The sequence below is a fragment of the Leucoraja erinacea genome, chromosome 25, assembly GCF_028641065.1.
Source record: "Leucoraja erinacea ecotype New England chromosome 25, Leri_hhj_1, whole genome shotgun sequence".
NCBI classification, from domain to species: Eukaryota; Metazoa; Chordata; class Chondrichthyes; order Rajiformes; family Rajidae; genus Leucoraja; species Leucoraja erinaceus.
The window spans coordinates 23,537,811-23,559,872 of record NC_073401.1 but is presented as its reverse complement, the minus strand read 5'-3'; the positions used below and the strand labels follow the sequence as shown (position 1 = coordinate 23,559,872).

At 46.0% G+C, this 22,062-nt stretch overlaps 1 protein-coding gene across 4 annotated transcripts in view; it reads right to left on the bottom strand.

Annotated features, from left to right (window-relative positions):
• LOC129709100 (oxysterol-binding protein 2-like) overlaps window positions 1-22,062 on the bottom strand; it is a 180,483-nt gene that overhangs the window by 43,912 nt on the left and 114,509 nt on the right. For 3 of the 4 annotated variants that reach the window (XM_055655215.1, XM_055655214.1, XM_055655216.1), the window contains one exon: window positions 6,319-6,517. In XM_055655215.1, coding sequence (XP_055511190.1) covers window positions 6,319-6,517 — 199 coding nt within the window. Of the gene's footprint in view, window positions 1-6,318; window positions 6,518-17,120; window positions 17,324-22,062 lie in introns of those variants that run through there. The other variant, XM_055655217.1, reaches the window with a different exon arrangement.

The following is a 22,062-nucleotide window of genomic DNA, read 5'->3' as shown; positions in this document are numbered from 1 at the left end:
AGTGAAAAGGCAATGAGTACAAAGATGTGAGAACATGTGGGGAAAATGGGACTGTGAAGCTGCATCTAATTCAACAGAGGAATATTCACACTTTATTTTCTCCACACAGGAACATTTGGCCACATGCATTATACACCATCAGAGCAGCCTGGCTCCCTCTGTAAGTCACTGCAGTGTGTCCCCCTCATTATGGCTTAGTTTAGTTTATTAGTTTATAGTCATGTGTACCGAGGTACAGTGAAAATCTTTTGTTGCGTGTTAACCAGTCAACGGAAAGATTACATGATCACAATCGAGCCATCCACAGTGCACAGATGAAGGGAATAACATTAACTTCAGACTTCCTCAGTTTGAAGAAGGGTCTCAACCCGAAGAGTCACCCATTTCTTCTCTCCAGAGATGCTGCCTGTCCCGCTGAGTTACTCCAGCATTTTGTGTCTATATTTGGTGCAAACCAGCATCTGTAGTTCCTTCCTCCACCCTCTGTAGAATATGACTGCTGTACAATAATCCCCCTGTACAATAGCATCACAGCGCAAGTCCCTTGGTGCAACATCACGCCAATAGAGAACGCCCTCATTACACACAGAGTTGTCATCTGCAGAATTCATAATTCATAATGATAACCTGCTTCACAGCTGTGCTGAGTCTGAAACAGTCTGTTTTGGGCTGTTTTCTGTATGAATAATTCAAATTATTAATTGCCCTCAAAATAGACCACAGGCTTAATCAAACAAAAACTGTTCCCAATCTACAGAAAGGGATATGAGCAGATGAATTAAAAGGAACAAGATTACAGGGGAGTGGTAAAGGAAAGTGAGGTGGCCAGCAGAGAGGTTTGGACAAAACTGCGGGGCTCGGGACCATGCAGGATGAAACTGAGGTAACGAGAATCATCTATCAGAGGGCGGTATGCTTGGAGGAGACGATAGAGATGAGTAAAGGACATAAAATGAACTAGATGATATCTACCTCATCTCATGTCATCAAGTCTACTCCGCCATTCAATCATGGCTGATCTATCTCTCCCTCCTCACCCCATTCTCCTGCCTTCTCCCACAACATCTGATACCTGTACTAATCGAGAATCTTTCTATTTCTGCTGTAAAAATATCCACTGACTTGGCCACTACAGCATTCTGTGGGAAGGAATTCCACAGATTCACCACACTCTGACTCAAGAAATGTCTCCTCACCTCCTTCCCAAAAGAACGTCCTTTAATTCTGAGGCTGTGACCTCTAGTCCCAGACTCTCCCACTAGTGGAAACATCCACTCCACATACACTCTATCCAAGTCTTTCACTATTCTGTATGTTTCAATGAGGTCCCTCTTCATTCTTCTAAACTCCAGCGAGTACAGGCCCACTGCCGACAAACACTTATCATAGGTTAGCCGACTCATTCCTGGGATCATTCTTGCAAAACAAGTAAGTGGTAAAAGTTAATGAAATCAATGTTCTGCATGGGTGCAGGAGGCAGCCCCAATGCAGTCGCCAATGTAGTTGGAGGATGGTGTCAGGGTATGTTTGGAACAAGGACAGTTCGACATAACCGACAATAAGGCAGGCATAGCTGGGGCCCATGCATGTGTCCATAGCTACAGTTTTAATTTGGAACAAGTGGGAGGCGACCTGAAACGTCGCTTATCTATGTTCCCCAGAGATGCTGGCCTGACCCGCTGAATGACTCCAGCACTTTGTGTCTATTTTTGTAAACTAGTTTCTTGTTTCTTTCAATTAAATACAGGTAAATTATTCGTACAATCCCTATCGCACTCCGTATCCCTCCCTACCTGTCAAGGGTGGTTGCATGAATCATCGTTTAGTTTAGAGATACAGCGCCGGAACAGGACCTTCTACCCGCCGAGTCTGCACCGACCAGCGATCTACGCACACTAACACTATCCTACACACACTAAAGGCAATTTTACAATTTTGTGTATCCACTACAAATGCTACATGACCTACTCAAGACTTTCCACCAAATGTATCCTGACTGACGGCATTACTGTTTTCCACCCCCCAGTTATCCTTCATGTGTACAATACATCGTTTTGAATTAGAAATGTTCTCAGGATTATCAACGCCATACACTCCGAATAATGTCCTCACACCCATTTCAAAGAATATCACAGAGACATCATCCTGATTAAATTTTACTGATTGTATGCCTCGTTGTCACCTTCCCCTCAGCTATCAATGATGTATTCTTGATCTTCGTCCCCTTTGATCTAACATCTTAGCCGTCTATATATCTGTCTCCCACCCCCCCTGACTCTCAGTCTGAAGAAGGGTCTCGACCCGAAAACGTCACCCATTCCTTCGATCCAGAGATGCTACCCGTCCCGCTGAGTTACTCCAGCATTTTGTGTCTATCATCAAATTCCATATACTGGATCCTTTATGTGGCATCATGTCATTCTAGTTTCTTTATAGAATGAAGAGTGTTTTCATGTGATCTGGATAATCTTTTTAAACCAACCAATAGATCAAATGAACAAAACAGATAGATTATTAATATGTGTAAGAAGGAACTGCAGATGCTGGTTTAAACTGTTGCTGGTTCTGGCTCGAAGGGCCGAATGGCGTACTCCTGCACCTATTGTCTATGTGTAAACCGAACATGGACACAAAAAGCTGGAGTAACTCAGTGGGACCAGCAGCATCTCTGGAGAGAAGGAATGGATGACGTTTCGAGTCGAGACCCTTTTTCAGACTGGGCCTTAATCATTATTAATATGATTCCCTTTGAATTCCCTCCCCCTCTTCATAACATATTTATGAAGAAGGGTCCTGTATCGGCCAAGCACTTCCAATTATATTTAAAGCAGGTAATTACAGTGTTATGGGTACGGGTTATTTATAGGCAACTTATTGAGCACTTATCTGGTACTTACCAATGCTCTGGTGCTATCAGGCACAATGAGATCCTCAAACCATTTAAATCACATTTTTACACTTTATTGAGACTTTAGTGATGAGATTCTGGTTGCAGCTGTTTATAATTACAGGCAGTTAGTTGCCAGCTGAAGGTCTTGTATATTTTTAAACATGTTACAGAGATTCACAGCAAACTTCAACACAGAACAAGTTCAACTTAACCATTTAGTTTAGAGATACAGCGCGGAAACAGACCCTTTGGCCCACCGAGCCGGCTCCGACCAGCAATCCCCGTGCACTAATACTATCCTACACACACACACTAAGGACAATCTACAATTATACCAAGCCAATTAGCCTACAAACCTGTACTTCTTTGGCGTGCGGGAGGAAACTGGAGCTCCTGGAGGAAACCCACACAGGTCACGGGGAGAACATACAAACTCTGCACAGACTGCACCCGTAGTCAGGATTGAACGTGGATCTCTGGTGCTGTAAGGCAGCAACTCTACCGTTACACACCATGCCAATATGCCTTTGTAATGACTTAGCTCTTAAAATGAGCTCACCCATTTCCCCCATCTCACCATTTTTCCCTTGTCCTTTCCCCACATCACTGTAGTTTCTTCTTTTCACGTTTTTATTCGATTGCTGAGGAGTTGAATATTGTGCAGTCAGGGTTTTCCGTTTTCTGCCCCACTCCAAAGACGTACAGGTTTTATAGGCTAATTGGCTTGGTATCATTGTAAATTGTCCCTCGTGTGCGTGGGGCCATGTTAGTGTGCGGGGACCGCTGGCCTGCATGGGCTCGGTGGGCCGAAGGGCCTATTTCTGTGCCGTATCTCCAAACTAGAGCAGCCCAGAGCGGACGTGTTCTGTGGCTCGTGACTCACACTCTGACCCCCAAAACCTTCCTGCCATTATTTACAAGGCACAAATCAGAAGCATGTTGAAATACTCTCCAATTACCTGGATGAGTACAGCTCCAACAGTGCAGGAAGCTCTGAACTATCTTGCAGTGATTCAAGGAGTCAGACCCCAACATCCTGTCCAAAGAAATGAGGGATGGGAAAAAATGTCCGTCTCGTTAGCACCACCTAAAATCCCCAAAACTGAATAAATGTGAAACTACAGGGAGTTTTCCTGGTCACTCCGTGAAACCTCAACAGAAGTGATCAAGGAAGAAGGGAAGAGGTTTGCCAAGGATTAATTGGAGAAGCACCTCAAAAATACTTTAAACGCAAGGAACTGAGAAGGTAAATCTTACATTTAAATTAATGCTAATAGAAACATAGAAAATAGGTGCAGGAGTAGGCCATTCGGCCCTTCGAACCTGCACCGCCATTCAATATGATCATGGCTAATCATCCAACTCAGTACCCTGTACCTGCCTTTTCTCCCTTTAGCCACAAGGGCCATATCTAACTCCCTCTTAAATATAGCCAATGAACTGGCCTCAACCATCTTCTGTGGCAGAGAATTCCAGAGATTCACCACTCTCTGTGTGAAAAAAGTTTTTTTTCCACACAATATTCACAAAAGCCATCTTATTAACTATTGTGGAAAACAAGATGACCAGTGAATTGTGTGGGAAGGAACTGCAGATGCTGGTTTTACACCAGAGATAGACACAAAATGCTGGAGTTACTCAGCAGGACAGGTAGCATCTCTGGAGAGAAGGAATAGGTGACGTTTCGGATCGAGACTCTTCCTCAGGCCCAGAACCTAACCGTTCATTTGCAATCATCAGTGAAAGACCATCACGATAAACTCGAGAAGCGGAGGTTTGCGGAATCAGGAGATGGGCTACATTTTGAAGGAAGCCAAAAGTGGGCAATTGAACTTCCTTGGGCTTTACTACAACAAGTGCGGTCATATTGGGAACCGGCTCTTGCGAAGTTCTATTCCTGTACAAATGGTCCTGCAAAATAAGCAGGCAATGTTCACCGTACCCCGGAGACAGACATATTAGTGCACATGCTCTATGAGTCAGGATGCCAGTTCAGCCCTCAGGCCCACTCCAATTTAATAAGATCACGGCTGATCTAATTAACAAACTAATTAACTTACGGCCCAGCGGTATGAACATTGATTTCTCTAATTTCAAGTAATTCCTGCATTCCCTCTCCTCCCCTCTCTCCCCCCTTCCCCCGTCCTGGTCGTTCTACCTGTTCCACAGTTCACATCCTTGTATCTCTCCTGTTATCACACCTTTCCCAGCCAACAATGGGCCATTGTGGGCTCCACCCTTCCTGTTGCCAGCCCTGATTTGTTCTGACCTTTTCTCGTGTTGGTTATATCTTCCCCCCCCCCCCCCTCCACCCCCCCAACCTCTACTTTATGTCCAAAGAAGGGTTCTGACCCAAAATGTCACCTATTCCTTTTCTCCACAGATGCTGCCTGACCAGCTGAGTTACTCCAGCGTTTTATGTCTAACTTCAGCTCCACATTCCTGACTCCTTGTGTTAACTGCTCACCCCTTTGTTCAGCAAGAGAAGACACATCGCTGCCTTAAAAATACTCAAAGACTCTGCCTCCATCACTTTGCAATCAGGGAGAGCGTTCCAAAACATCACGTGTGTAAGATGGAACTGCAGATGCTGGTTTAAACTGAAGATAGACACACAAAGCTGGAGTAACTCAGCAGGTCAGGCAGCATTGTTGGAGAGAAGGAATGGGTGACGTTTCGGGTTGAGACCCTTTTTCAGACTGTTGCAGAATTCTCGTCAGAGAGACGAGGAGAGCTTCTTCAATGCAGAATGCCTGTCCCGCTGAGTTACTCCAGCTTAGTGTGTCTATGGTTGGCAGTCTGTGGAAGGGTCTTGACCCGAAACGTCACCCATTCCTTCTCTCCAGAGATGCTGCCTGTCCCACTGAGTTACTCCAGCTTTTTGTGTCGATCTTTCAAAAGATCACTTTAAGATCCCTCAAAATCTTACATGTTTCAATGAAGTCACTTTTCACTCTTGTACACATCAGTAGATACAAGCCCAGTCTATCTAACTTTTCCTCAGAATGCAATCAGCCCTAGGGGTAATACTTGTGTGTACTTTGTATGTAAATACAAAATAATTCACTGTAGCTTCACAGAGCGTGTGGCAATACAGTATCTATCTATCTATCTATCTATCTTTATCTATCTATCTATGTTTAAGAAAGAACTGCAGATGCTGGAAAAATCGGAGGTAGCCAAAAATGCTGGAGAAACTCAGCTGGTGAGGCAGCATCTGTGGAACGAAGGAATAGGTGACATTTTGGGTCGAGACCCTACTTCAGACCTTCTTCAGTCTGAAGAAGGGTCTCGACCCGAAACGTCACCTACTCCTTCTGCATTTTTATCTATCTGTCTGTCTGTCTGTCTGTCTGTCTGTCTGTCTGTTTGTCTGTCTATCTATCGTCTGTCTGTCAGTGTGACAGTGTGTGTCTATCCAGGCTTACCTTTGCTGGCGTTGGATAGCTCTGTGGAGCTGCTGGGCAGTGCAGGAGCTCCGCGGCAGGCTCGTTCCAGGCTGTTGTGCTGCTTGGCCAGCTGCTCGATGGTCTCCTCCAGGCGCAGCCGCTGCTCACGCTCGTACTGCAAGGCCCGCTGCCATTTGCGACTGTGCGTCTCTGCTAACTCCAGAAAGTCCCGGCATGCCTGAGGACAGACAGCAAGGGGCAACGCTTACCAGCAATCAGTAACAAGGTGAGAGGGAGTGAAGCAATGGTCAATGGGTGCATGGGAAAGACCTGCATCCATGGGCAAGGTTATGGTGCCTGCACCTGGACCAGCTTGGTTAGGCAACTTGGTCAGCATGGATGAGTTGGGCCGAAAGGTCTGTTTTCATGCGATGCAGTTAAAGGACTCTATTGCCCATCCTTCATTGTCTCTTGCCTCGGCGTTGCCGTGAACTCAATGTGGTTATTCATAAAGTCATAGAGCATGGAAACAGGCCCTTCAGCCCAACCTGCCCATGCCAACCAATATGTCCCATCTACACTTATGCCACTTGCCCACCCTTGGTCCATATCCCTCTAAACCTTTCCTATCCATGTACCTGTCCAAATGTTCTCGTGCCTGCCTCAACAACCACCTACGGCAGCTTATTCCATGTACCTACCACCCTCTTTGTGAAAAAGTTGCCCTTCAGGTTCCTATTAAATCTCGCCTCTCTCACCTTAAACCTACCTCCTCTGGTCCTTGACTCTCCATCTCTGTGTATTCATCCTGTTTATTCCGCTCAAGATTGTATACACACTGTAGACTTGGAATTACAATATTAGTTTAGTTAATGATACAGCACGGAAACAGGCCCTTTGGCTCACCAAGTCTGCGCTGACCAGCGATCCCCGCACACTAACACTATCCTACACCCAGTTCAGTTTAGTTTATTGTCACATGTACCGAGGTGCAGTGAAAAGCTTTTGTTGCGTGCAAACCAGTCCGCGGAAAGACAATACTTGATTACAATCGAGCTATTCACAGTGTACAGATGCACGATGTGGGAATAACGTTTAGTGCCGGGTGAAGCCAGTAACGTCTGATCAAAGGTAGCAGGGGTCATCAATGAGGTAGATAGCAGTTGAGGACCGCTCTCTAGAAAGCAAGGTAGCAGGTGCACTCTGTGCTAGTAACTCACTGGAGTTGGAAAACTGATCAGAGAGAGTGAGTCTGAGGATGCACAGACAAAATACAATAACTTCTGGATGTTTCAATGAGGTTCCCCCCTCATTCTTCTAAACTCCAGCGAGTACAGGCTCAGTGCCGCCAAACGCTCATCATAGGTTAACCTATTCATTACTGGGATCATTCCTGTAAACCTCCTCTGGACCCTCTCCAGAGCCAACACATTCTTCCTCAGATATGTTGCCCAAAATTGCTCACTATATTCCAAATGCGGCCTTACCAACGCCTTGTAGAGAGCCTCAACATTACACCCCTGCTTTTGTATGCAAGCCCTCTTGAAATTAATGCTAGCATTGAGTTTGGTCACAGGGAGAACGTACAAATTCCGTACAGACAGCATCCGTAGTCAGGATCGAACCCGGGTCTCTGGCGCTGTAAGGCAGCAGCCCTATGCCACTTTGCCGCCCGTTCTTCAACCTTGCTTTGAAAAGGTACTGCCAACCGTATGAAATAGCATTCCAGTTAATGCAAGCAGTCCAGTTTGGCCATTCCAATATACCCAGATGCTGAACATATATTGAGAAATATATCCATGTCCCAAACTACTGGTTGTTCATTAGATACATCAGCGAGCCAGTACAGAAAGTCAACATGAAAGAAATGGAAACGAAAGAACCTGGTCCTTTACATGGCCTAAATGGAGAGAGAAAAGGAAATCAGAACTGTGCACATCTGGCCCATTGGAATACCATAAACTTGGGAGAATACACGAGAAGGTATTTAGTCCAATGGAATTAGTTGGATGCTTCAACTAGGTTTAGACAAGGTTATATGTAAATTTAGTTTCAAACTATGTGAATAATATTTTGTAGCTGAATGATAGGTGAGGTGGTATCAGATTATATTGGTATTGGTTTGTTATTGTCACTGTAGTACGACATTACTTTTGACTATTAACTCTTTCAGTACTGTACATGAGTACAATCAAGTCATGCACAAGTACCACAGGTAGCGCAAAGAGAAAAATACTAGATTACAGAATATAGTGTTACAGTATTATAGCGTCATAGTTACAGAGAAAATATCCAAGGTCCACAATGAGGTAGGTCAGGACTGCACCCTCGCTTATGAGAGGGCTGTTCAGTAGTCTGGTAACAGCGGGGAAGAAGTTGTTCCTGAATCTGGTGATATGTGCTTTCAAGCTTATGTATCTTCTGTCTGATGGGAGAGAAGAGAAGGGGAATATCTGGGGTAAAATATATCCCCGATTACATTAGCTGCTTTTCCAAGGCAGCCTGAAGTCTAGATGGAGTTGATGGTGGGGAAGTTGGTCTGTGTGATAGACTGGGGTCTTAAGGCTGCTTCATTGAATTGCATCTCACATTAATGCATCGATTTGCAAATCTACATTCCTTACAAGCTGCTCTGACCTTTGTTGAAAACATTGTTTTTTTGAAGTTACTTCCGTGCATGCAGTTAAAACAATGACAAAATCCATATATTTTTTAGTTTAGTTTAGTTTAGAAACAGGCCTTGCAATCCACTGGGTCCACGCCCAATCTGACCTCTCTGCCCTGGGTCTCCTCCAGCGATCCCTGTACACTAACGCCATCCTACACACACAAGGGACAATTTACAATTTTACCAAGCCAATTGAACTACAAACCCAAATACATCTTTGGAGTGTCGGAGAAAATCGGAGCACCCGGAGAAAATCCAGGCAGGTCACAGGGAGAGCGTAAAACTCCGTACATAGTCAGGATAGTCAGGATGGAACCTGGGTCTCTGGTGCTGTGAGGCAGCAACACTACCGCTGCGACATTGTGGAGGGGACAAGGGAGATGGCATCAACATTCCCATATGTGACTACAAGGAGAGGTGGTTAAATACATGGCATTCTACATTCAGCAAGCACTGATCTAGAATGTCATTAGTGGACGTTAAGCATTAAGGCACAAGCATTCCTGTGTTGTTCGCACATTGCTGATATCAAGGGATTCGAGCAAGTCTCTCACTTCGATTCACATCGTCATTAATTCATCGGATCCTGAGGCGAACCCAAGGCAATCAAAATGGACCCTCCCGCGTAATTGTAACACAGTTCAGCAAATATCTCAGACGCTCAGAGGCAAAAGCTCCAGGCGATGACAGCATCGACCGAAAAATCCACAGAGTATTAATAAATCATCACCAGTTCACAATAACTGCTCGTGTAGGAAGGAACTGCAGATGCTGGTTTAAACCAAAGATTGACACAAAAAGCTGGAGTAACTCAGTGGATCAGGCAGCATCACTGAAGAGAAGGAATGGGTGACATTTCGGGTCAAGACCCTTCTTCAGACTGGTTAGGGATAAGGGAAATGAGAGATATAGACGATGATGTGGAGAGATAAAGAACAATGGATAAAAGATATGCAAAAAAGTAACAATGATAAACAAAACAGGCCATTGTTAGCTGTTTGTAGGGTGAAAATGAGAAGCTATTGCAACTTGGGTGGGGGAGGGACAGAGAGAGGGAATGCCGGGGCTACCTGAAGTGAGAGAAATCTATATTCATACCACTGGGCTGTAAGCTGCCCAAGCGAAATATGAGATGCTGTTCCTCCAATTTGCGTTCAGCCTCACTCCCGAAACGTCACCCATTCCTTCTCTCCAGAGATGCTGCCTGTCCCGCTGAGTTACTCCAGCTGTTTGTGTCTTGTCTTCACAATCATTGCTAACTCATGGCTACGGCAACCTTTCTCCTTCCCCAATTTGTGACGACTATAGTGGTCGGCTATGCTCAGGGTGCAAGTTACCCTCCAGTGTACAACAACTCGGACCAGGTTCAGGAATAGCTACTTCCCCACAGCCATCAGGCTATTAAACCTGGCTCGGACAAAACTCTGATTATTAATAACTACTTTCTGCTATTTCCACTTTACCAGTTTATTTATTCATGTGTGTATATATTTATATCATGGTCTATGGACACATTTATCTGTTTTGTAGTAAATGCCTACTATGTTCTGTGTGCTTAAGCAAAGCAAGAATTTCATTGTCCTATACAGGGACACATGACAATAAACTCACTTGAACTTGAACTTGAATGTTGACTCAATGTGGAGGACATCTCTCACGCTGCACTAAGCTCCCCTCAGCTCAGTAATCACCCGCACACAAAATGTTCCGGCAAACACTGAACCCACCACATTTCCATCGATGGGTTAAACTCCAGCAACACGTTAAGTGGTAAAAGCGCAGATTGAATTCAGTTTAAACAGTACACGGTGACTTTAGACTTTTGAGATACAGCACGGGAACAGGCCCTTCAGTCCGCCGAGCCCACGCCCGACCAGCAATCACCCCGTTTCCCACACACTAGGGAAGAGTTTTTGCAACTGACCAAAGCCAATTAACCTGCAAATATGGTGTCTTTGGAGTGTGGGGGGAAACCGGAGCACCTGGAAGAAAACCCACGCGGTCACAGGGAGAACGTACAAACTCCGCACAGACAGCACCAGCAGACACGATTGAACAAAGGTTTCAGGCGATGTGACAAAGCAGCAACTCTACCACTGTGCGGGATAGAACTGCAGATGCTGGTTTAAAGCGAAGGTAGTCACGAAATGCTGGAGTAACTCAGCGGGTCAGGCAGCATCTCTGGAGAGTAGGAATGGGTGACGTTTTCGGGTCGAGACCTTTCTTCAGACTCTACGACGGCGCTGCCCTCGAATATGCAGAGTGTTTTCTAAATGAGGAGAGGATTCAGAAAATGAAGGTGCAAATGGTTTATTTACAGTAAGGAAGGCAAATGCAATGTTAGCATTTATTTCGAGAGGACTAGAGTATAAAAATAGGAATTTAATGCTGAGGCTTTATAAGGAACTGGTCAGACCGCATTTGGAATATTGTGAGCAGCTTTGGGCCCCATAACTGAGGAAGAATGTGCTGGCGTTGGAGAGGGTCCAGAGGATATTTACGAGAATGATCCTGGGGATGACTGGATTCATGTATGATGAGCTTCTGATGGCACTGAGCCTGTACTCGCTGGAGTTTAGAGAAATGAGGGAGTACCTTATTGAAATTTACTGAATAGTGAAAGGCTTGAACTGGGTAGATACAGAGGGGTTGTTTATTTAGTCAGAGGGTGGTGAATCTGTGGAATTCATTGCCATATATAGATCATAATCATAATCATAATTTATTAGCTAAGTATGTTTGGCAACATACAAGGTATTTGGTTTACCATGCAGTGAAACCAAAAAAGCAACCACTTAACAATTGGACATAAACATCCACCACAACGGCTCCTCCACATTCCCCAATGTGATGGAAGGCAATAAAGTCTTACCATCTTTCCTGCTTTACTCCCGCTATCGGGGGAGTCGAACCATCCGCAGTTTGGAAGATAGAAGCTCCCGCATTGGGGCGATTGAAGCCAGCGCGTCGGGACGATCAAAGCGCCCACGTCGCGGAGATCGAAGCGCCCGTGATCAGGTCGGTTGACGCTCCCGTGTCAGGGCAGTCGAAGCTCCTGCAGCTTGGAGCTCCCGAAGTCGATTCCCAGCAAAGGGACCGCAAAGGGACCGCAAGCTCCTCGATGTTAGGCCGCAGTGCAGACGGAGATACAACACGGAAAAACTTGCATCTCCATCGAGGAAAGAGATAAAAAAAGTTTCCCCCCACCACCCCCTCCCATAATACAAAACTAAAAGTACACTAGACTTGGGCTGTAGAGGCCAAGTCATTAGGATATGTTTAAGGCTCATAGTTAGCAGGGGTGTCAGGGGTTATGGGGAGAAAGCAGGAGAATGGGGTTGAGAGGGAAAGATAGATCAGCCGTGATTGAATGCCAGAGTAGAATCGATGGACTGAATGGCCTACTTCTGCTCCTATGACTTATGAACAATTTTGTTGACTGTAAACTGTTGCTGCCGGTCATTGTTTTCTCCTCTGAGTTCATTTGTGAAATGCCTGTATAAGATGATAATTAGTGTTTAAGAAGGAACTGCAGAAGCTAGAAAATCGAAGGTACACAAAAAAGCTGGAGAAACTCAGCGGGTGCAGCAGCATCTATGGAACGAAGGAAAAGGAAATAGGCAACGTTTCGGGCCGAAACGTTGCCTATTTCCTTCACTCCATAGATGCTGCTGCACCCGCTGAGTTTCTCCAGCTTTTTTGTGTACCTAAGATGATAATTAGATTTGTTGTGCAGAAGATCATTGCTTTTTTTTTGTGAGCTGGTTAGAAGCTGCAGATGCCATACACTGTCACTTATAGCTTCCACTCCTGGTCGTTTGTGACTGCCCGTGTGTCTGAACAGTTTGTTGTAAATTGTCCCAATACTGGTCTCACGCCAGGGATGGCTGTCACATTGACAGCAAGCACCATGTTGTTGGAAGCAGGAGCACACAGACAAGAGATTGAAACTATTACATGATCCTCACACCTCGAGGGACAACTCCAGTGTGACACCACATTTTGGTGAAGATCGATTGTTGCTATGGTTCAGCAGAAGATTCTGTAGAAGACCAAGGATCTTATTTCACCTTCATAACACACAAATTACAACCTGGTGGCATGGTGGCGCAGTGGTAGACCTGCTGCCTTAAAGCGCCAGAGACTTGGGTTCGATCCCGACTACGCCTGCTATATGTATGGGGATTGTACGTTCTTCCTGTGACCACAAGGGTTTGCTCCGGGTGCTCTGGTTTCCTCCCACTCTCCAAAGATGCTTAGGTTCATTGGCTTCTATAAATTGTCCCTAGTGTGTAGAATAGAACGAGTAGTTGGCCAGACTCAGTGGACCGAACGGCCTGTTTCACACCGTGTCTCTAAGCTAAGCACTGATTGGCGAGGACTCAGTTGGCCGTAGGGCCGGTTCCCATGCTGCATCTCTAAACTAAAACTAAACTTGCAGCAATATGCAAAAAGCAACATGCTTTTAATACAGATAATAACCAGCACACCATACTTAAGGTCTATGTTGAACACACAATGCTGGAGTAACGCAGCAGGTCAGGCAGCATCTCTGGAGAGAAGGAATGGGCTGACGTTTCGGGTCAAGGCCTTCCTTCAGACCGAAAGTCAGGGGAGAGGGAAACTAGAGATATGAAAGGGCAAGGTGTGAAAATGACAGATCAAAACAGAAGATGCTCAAGGAAATGTAGAATGGTTCATTCTAAGTCGGAGTGTTCATTATCAGGAATATTCTCAGGGCAGAGTTGGTCATCGATGGGCTCACGGAACTGCAGGTGCCCGTTTACAAAAATTGATAATTGGCATTGGTTGGGTGGTAGACCTAATGAGGTGATGACTGACCCCCTCCCAGAGCTGTTGAGTTGTCAAAGGGGCGTTGGGTTGAAAATGCAAGGATATCAATCCGCAATGGTGAAGGATATTGTGGGCGGCATGTTGTGGGCGGCATGGTGGCGCGGCGGTAGAGTTGCTGCCTTACAGTAGTAGAGACCCGGGGTCGATCTATGGGTGCCGTCGGTAAGGAACTTGTACGTTCTCCCTGTGGCCGTGTGGGTTTTCTCCAGGTGCTCCAGTTTCCTCCCACACTCCTAAGACTACAGGTTTGTAGGCTAATTGGCTTTGGTGAAATTGCAAATTGTCCCTAGTGTGGAGGATAGTGTTAGTGTACGGGGTGATCGCTGGTCGGCGTGGACTCGGTGGGCCGAAAGGCTGTATCTCTAAGGTCTAAAGTATCTAAAATGCAGTTAATGTGAAATACTGCAGTATAAAGCATTAACTAACTGGTGAAGAACTGGCTCTCTGTGTGTATCTCTACAAAAAGCAGATTAAATGAAGTGACACCAAGTTTCAAAATAAATATATTTTCTTATTCTTATGCGTTGCACCGACAACCCAGACACATTACAGGCAAGACTAACGTCCTTCCGAGTGACCTTGATTTTCACAACAAATCAGTCGACCTAAATTCCTTGATTCTTGCAACCATGTTGATGTGCAACCTCTATGATACATGTACCATGAGTATACATGAGTGTATCCATTGTGTAGTATCCACGCATCAAATGGTCATCTCTTGGAATTTAATTCCGGGCTCACTGGGGGATCCTGGGCTCAATAGGTTAATGCACTCCATGGGGGATGGACAAGTTAAGATGGTCCCGAATGGCCTGCTTCCCGTCAAAGTTCACCCCCCTCCCCCCTCTTGCCTACTTGAGTCCCTGAGTTTTCTCTTCCCCTGGGCTGACAGGATGTAAAATTCATGACTTTACTTATATCTTGCCCAGAGTAGGTGAATCGAGGGTCAGGGGACATAGGTTTAAGGTGCAGGAGAAAAGATATCATAGGAATCTGAAGGGGAAACCTTTTCACATAAAGGGTGGTGGGTGTATGGAACGAGTTGCCAGAGGAGGTAGTTGAGAGGCTGGGACTATCCCGACGTTTAAGAAACTGTTAGACAGGTACATGGATAGGACCGGTTTGGAGGGGTATGGACCAAACGCGGGCACGTGGGACTAGTGTAGCTGGGACATGTTGGCAGGTGTAAGCAGGTTGGGCCTGTTTCCACATTGTATCACTCTATGACTCTATATACCTATACACGACATGTGCACCATACACCAAGACACTGCGGTATCCACTTTACACATAAACATGGAGAAACAAGTGTGAAGAGGGGTCCCCGACCCAAAACGTCACCTATCCATGTTCTCCAGAGATGCTGCCCCTGACTTGCCGAGTTACTCCATTCACAGCATTTTCTATGGATATTGCACATTTACACAATCAAGACTATTTTTCCACAGAGAGTCTTATCCTGTCAAAGTTCACCCCCCCCCCCCCCCCCCCCCTCCCTCCTCTTGCCTACTTGAGTCCCTGAGTTTTCTCTTCAAAAAGGGTTCGGTCCAGAAACATCACCCATCATTTTCTGCTGAGATGCTGCTGGACCCGCTGAGTTACTCCGGCACTTTGTATCTATCTTCGGTATAAACCAGCAGCTGCAGTTCCCTCCTACACAGGATGTATTGTGAACAAGCAGAAAGCCTAGAGTAGCTGCGTTAGATTCTCAGCATCGTGTGAACAGTGTTTCAGACACACACTGATTTTATAAAACACAGGAACATATATGGATGTCATGGGTTATGGGGAGAAGGCAGAAGAATGGGGTGACGAGGGAAAGATAGATCAGGCATGATTGAATGCCGGAGTAGACATAGAAACATTCGGCCCTTCGAGCCTGCACCGCCATTCATGGCTGATCATCCAACTCAGTACCCTGTACCTGCCTTCTCTCCATACCCCCTGATCCCTTTAGCTACAAGGGCCACATCTAACTCCCTCTTAAATATAGTCAATGAACTGGCCTCAACTACCTTCTGTGGCAGAGAATTCCACAGATTCACCACTCTCTGTGTGACAAATGTTTTTCTCATCTCGGTCCTAAAAGATTTCCCCCTTATCCTTAATCTGTGACCCCTTGTTCTGGACTTCCCCAACATCGGGAACAATCTTCCTGCATCTAGCCTGTCCAACCCCTTAAGAATGTTGTAAGTTTCTATAAGGTCCCCTCTCAATCTTCTACATGATGGTCTCACTCTGCTCCTGTCACTTCTGAGCAACAGCAATGTCAGTACATTAATCACGTCACTCTATCCCCGCACCTCCCCATGTCAGGAGACTCTAGGACTATCCTGGAGAACAGGCAATCCCTGGGGAATGCAGATTCGATCACGTAGGTTCCTTATACCCACATCTTGCTGAGCTGACTGGGTTCCGGCAGTCATTAAGGCTCGTTAGTTAATTGGTATACTGTGGCTTTCAGCGTTGCGTTGCCAGCGCATCTGAGAGGTGTGAAACACACTGAGGCAGAAAGTGGATAAAGTGTAAATATCTAGAGCAAAACCTGGACTGGACTGCCAAGGAGAAATTCCACTCACCAATGCCGGACGTTACTCAGAGAAAGGAGCTTGACAAACAATCGTATGTGTGTGTGTGTGAGAGAGAGAGAGAGAGAGGGAGAGAGGGAGGGAGGGAGGGAGGGGGAGGGGAGGGAGAGGGAGAAAGAGAAAAATAAAACAAATAATATGTTGTCACAGATTTTCCACTAAGATCCCCACGGACTCCGATATTCCAATTTCCTTCACGTCTCTGCACAAAAACATCTGGGTTATACATTGTCCAAACTGGCAGGACCCCAGAGGCTTTGACCAGATTCAGCAAGGCGTAAACAACACCAGCTCCCAGTCACATCTTGTTGAGTTTCAATGTCTGGACTGGTTTTCACCCAGCCCATGTTTGCATGTCTTTCATTAGTTTGTTCTATATCACCGGCTGTATCGCTCGTTTCCCTTTCCCCTGACTCCCAGCCTGAAGAAGGGTCTCGATTCCAAACGTCACCCATTCCTTCTCTCCAGAGATGCTGCCTGACCCGCTGAGTTACTCCAGCTTTTTGTGTCTATCTTCCCTCTCCTCACATCTCCCAGCCTGTTCCCCGAGCCCAAACAACAGAAAGCCAGTTTTAGAGTGGCGGTGCACAGCGCTAGACACAGACAGATTTCAACACATCCCCCCCCCTCCCCTCCCCTCTGGCATGCTTTCTACAGAGATCACCGAAACACACTGCTGGAGGAAGGGAGAGAGAGAGAGTCCCCGCCTTGTACACAGGAGCCGCGCTCACCTTATTCTGTTGCTCTGTTGTCAGTCGCTTCCAAGTGGGGAAGGCTGGCTCAAGATTCAGCAGCCGAATCAAACACATGTGACTGAGTACTCTAATTAACCAGAAGTGCCGCCGTGTGACTGAGAGGAGGATGACACTAACAGCCATCTGTCGTGTAGTTACAATGCTCCGTCTCGGGTGATGCCACCGCGAGAGAGACCCAGAGAGAAGGGATTGGCAGAGGGCGAACCGATATAAGTGAGTGTGTGTGTGTGTTAGTGAGTGAGTGAGCGAGAGAGAATGGGGGGAGGGGGCAGATTAACAGAGGTAGACAAACAGGAGGGGGAAGCAGGGAAAAGCATAGAGAGTAGAAAGGGAAAGAGCAGGAGAGAGGGAGGGAATGGGAAGGGGGGGGGGGAGGGGGGGGGGGGGGGAAGGAAGAAGGGTAGGGATGGGGAAAGAGGAGAGGCATGAAGGGTAGGCAGAGGAGGAGGAGAGAAAGTGGGAGAGAGAGAGAGGAAGAAGGATCTGGACCTGAAATGTAACCTATTCCTTTTCTCCAGAGATGCTGCCTGACCCGCTGAGTTACTCCAGCGGGTGCAGCAGCATCTATGGAGCGAAGGAAATAGGCAACGTTTCGGGACGAAACGTTGCCTATTTCCTTCGCTCCAGAGATGCTGCTGCACCCGCTGAGTTTCTCCAGCACTTTTGTCTACCTTCGATTTTCCAGCATCTGCAGTTCCTTCTTAAACTAATATGCTCAAGTCTGAAGTTAGGTCTGAAGAAGGGTCTCGACCCGAAATGTCACCCGTTCCTTCTCTCCAGAGATGTTGCCTGTCCCGCTGAGTTACTCCAGTTTTTTGTGTCTAACTTCAGTTTAAACCAGCATCCGCGGTTCCTGCTTACACATAATACTCTCAAGACAGACACACAAAAACCTGGAGCAATTCAGCGGGACAGGCAGCATCTCTGGAGAAAAGGAATAGGTGACATTTCGGGTCGAGACTTTTCTTCAGACTGAGAGTCAGGAGGGGGAAACGAGAGATATAGAAGGTGCAAAGAACAAATTAATGAAAGATATGCAAAAAGCAACCATGATCAAGGAAAGGTGGAGCCCACAATGGTCCATTGTTGGCTGTACGGTGGGTGATAACGGGTTTTACAGAGTGAAACTCAGCAAGAAACTCAAAATATGACCTGCATGTTGCTGTAGGAAGGAAAAAGGGCTGGAGAGACTAAATGGATAGGAAGGAACCAGGTAGATTGATCTGGTAAAAATGGAAATGCTATATAGGATTATTAAATTATTGTATTTCTTCAACCGTATTATAAGTATTATTCTTTAAATCCACCTTAAGGATGAACAATTGCAAAGCTTGAGCTAAGTACAAAATGCTGAAGTAACTCAGCGGGTCAAACCCGTCCTCAGAATTCATGTCCCTCCACAGATGCTGCCTGACCTTCTGAGTTATTCCAGAGCTTTGTGTTTTGTTCAGGTTTCCCGCATCTGCAGTTCCTTATGTCAGTCTGAAGAAGGAAGGGTCCCTACTCGAAATGTTGCCTTTCCATTCCCTCCACAGATGTTACCCGAGTTCCTCCAGCACTTTGGGTTTTGCTCACGATTTCAGCACCTGCAGTTCCTTCTTCGTCTTCTTGCGTATGGCATGCACAGTCTAAAGTTGTAGGACAACTTGTTCTATTTGATCTTAGTTGATTGTGCCCGCCGGGTTGATTGCATTCGTCGAAACAGGGCGGACCACGTGAAGGTTGCAATCTCCCACCCCCTGCAGTTCCTTGTGTCTCTGGGACTTTATTGCCATCAACTCCCTCTAGTGGTGAGAAGGCGACTGCAAATAAATGGCTTCAGGCGGAAAGAGGTGAGAGGTGGTGAATTTGAGTGCGGTATAAACTCAGTATTGTGCGCAGTCTGTCGGGCGTCATTGTGTAACCGTGGAGATGCGTAAGCCAGTTTTCAGCAGACTCTGCACAGTTTACATGGTAGCGCAGCCGTAGAGTTTCTGCCTCACATCGCCAGAGACACGGGATCAATCCTGACGACGGGTGCTGTCTGTACGGAGTTTGCACGTTCTCCCAGGATAAAGCTGACCCCTCCCCCATGCCCAGCGGTCCCAGAACCCATCCATGGTGCCCGTGGGCACCGCATGTTCTTTCTCAAGGGACACCCTGGCACAGATGTAACCTCGGAAAAGGAGCCGTGACCCACAAATGGCCAACTTGGCCAGGCCCAGGAGCAAACCAACCAGGACATCCTCAGTCCTACACACTCCCCCTACGCACTGGGTGCCCATGGATGAGGGTGGTGGGACTAAAGTGGAGCCAGAAAGCAAGGAGCAGCCCCTTCGAAAATACAAACAGAGGCTGCATCACAGTCTACTTTGCTGCTGATGAAAGAGAGAGCAAGTCAACTGGATGTGTAGGAAGGAACTGCAGATGCTGGTTTACACCGAAGATAGACTCAAAGTGCTGGTGTAACGCAGTGGGACCGGCAGCATCTCTGGATAGAAGAAATGGGTGAATGGGGTTCGGGGTCGAGACCCTTCTTCAAAATGAGAGTTGGGGGAGAGCAAGATATCACTGGGGACAAAGCTCAATGAAAATGTAGAATAGATAGATCATTGTTAGCTTGGGGAAGTTGAAAATGAAGCATACAAAGATAAAATGTAATCAGGACACAGACTGGTCAACTGGATCTTGAGCTGTTACACCTCTGCTGCATAGACTTCATGCCTACCTCAGTTATACACATTAAAACTTCTGTTTCCCTGAGATTAAGTTGCCCAGAGGACAAATCAAACACTTGACTATAATGACAGATTATTGCAGTTAGATTGCATTCCAGTTTGAGTGTGAAGATCTCATAAGGCACTGTATCGTACATCTTTAGTCATTATCACTTGCTCAGAGTCCTGGTTATCTGAATCATGTTTGGCTCGATCAAGAGGGAGGATATATGTTGCCAATTGTCAGATTTCCTTTCAAATGATCCCACGTCCCTGATCCAGAGCAGAACTGTGACTTCAGACTTTAGAGATTCAGCGGGGAATCAGGCCCTTCAGCCCACCGAGTCCGTGCCAACCAGCAATCCCCAAACATTAGCACTATCCTACACACTGGGGATAATTTACAATTTTACCAATGCCAATTAACCGACAATTAACCTGCACGTCTTGGGAGTGTGGGAGGAAAGCTGAGCACCCGGAGAAAACCCACACGGTCACAGGGAGAATGCATCAACTCCTTACAGATGGCGCCCATAGTCAGGGTCGAACGCGGGTCTCTGGCGCTGTAAGGCAACAACTCTACTGCTGCGCCACCGTGTGATACTGCAAAATAAAAAGCTCCAAATGTTTTATGATGCACACGTAGTTACCAAAAAAGGCAGATTTTACCCAATGCATTTATTTTAATCCATGTGCTTTACTTATTCATTGAATGAAGTGCTTCCACTTTACGGAATTCAATATTCCTTTCTTTTCCCTTTAAATTCGAAGCATGAGGGAGATAACTGGGATTTATTCCTTCCCATTGCTGCCAGTTTACCTTGTGGCATGCTGGGGCATATAATGTACATCAAATCAACAACCTATATATGTTCCAATTGTATTTCTAATGGTCAAGGCAAGTACAAGGTTGCTGGGCTATAAAAGGAGACGGCAAGGTAGGGAATTATCATCCCCAACACAAACCATATTTCAGTGGAGTCACTAAATATATTCAAGGTGGAGAATGACAGTCATTGGAACCACGAGGAATTCAAGGGGTTTCAATTTCAGTTTCAGTTTAGTTTATTGTCACATGTACTGAGGTACAGTGAAAATCTTTTGTTGCGTGCTAACCCGCCAGCGCAAAGACAATACATGATTACAATCGAGCCATTCACAGTGTATAGATACATGACAAGGGAATAACGTTTAGTGCAAGGTAAAGGCAACAATGGTCGTTAACACATTTTACCCCAGAAACAATTTGTATTCAATTGAAATAGCCTGAAAGAAAGTGTTATGCAATCGACTTTGAAGGCAAATGTTATACATCTGACCCAGAAGATTAATGCGTTAACTTTCAGCAAATAACCCTGAACTTTGTCCAAAGCAGACTAAAAGTGATATTTTAAACATTCCCCATAGCTATGGTCACCTGGGGAAAAAAAACCCCATGAAAAGGATAAGATGGACATGAAAAGCTGGAGTAACTCAGCTGGTCAGGCAGCATCTCTGGAGAAAAGGAATAGGTGACGTTTTAGGTTGAGACCCTTCTTCAGACTGAGATTCAGGGGATAGGGAAACAAGAGATATGGATGGTGATATAGAGAGATATACAACAAATGAATGAAAGATATGCAAAAAAGTAACGATGATGAAGGAACGGGTCCATTGTTGACTGTGGGCTGGGTGATAATGAGTTGTACAGACAATGAAACTCACCAGGGCGACAGTGAAACTAGCACAACGACTAGGGTGTGGGAGGGACAGAGGTAGAGGGGATATATAAGGGTTACTTGAAGTCAAGATTCATACCGCTGGGTTGTAAGGTGCCCAAGCATAAAACCACAGTGCCTGATTCACAAACGGAAAGGAGACATCATGTGACACACTTCATCCAAACATTTGGCGTAAGTATTTGAACTCTTATATTTCAAATTATGGTTCTTGCCACTTCATTCATCAGGAGTGAGAATGCGTGGTAGCCAGCCTGTACCTCTCCTGCTTTCTCCAGCTCCTGTTGGTGTTAGCTTGTGCTCCCAGCCAGTGTACGATGTTACTGGCTCCTGGAGATGCGATGTTGCTATATGCAGTGACATCACAAATGCATTCCTAAATGAACATGTTGATGATGTCGCCACACGTGGCAATCAGAACGATCGATCCCTCACTTCCTGCACCTGTACTGCTTATAAACCCAGCTCCCCCCATGACTGTACTTGGAGTATTGTGAGCAATTT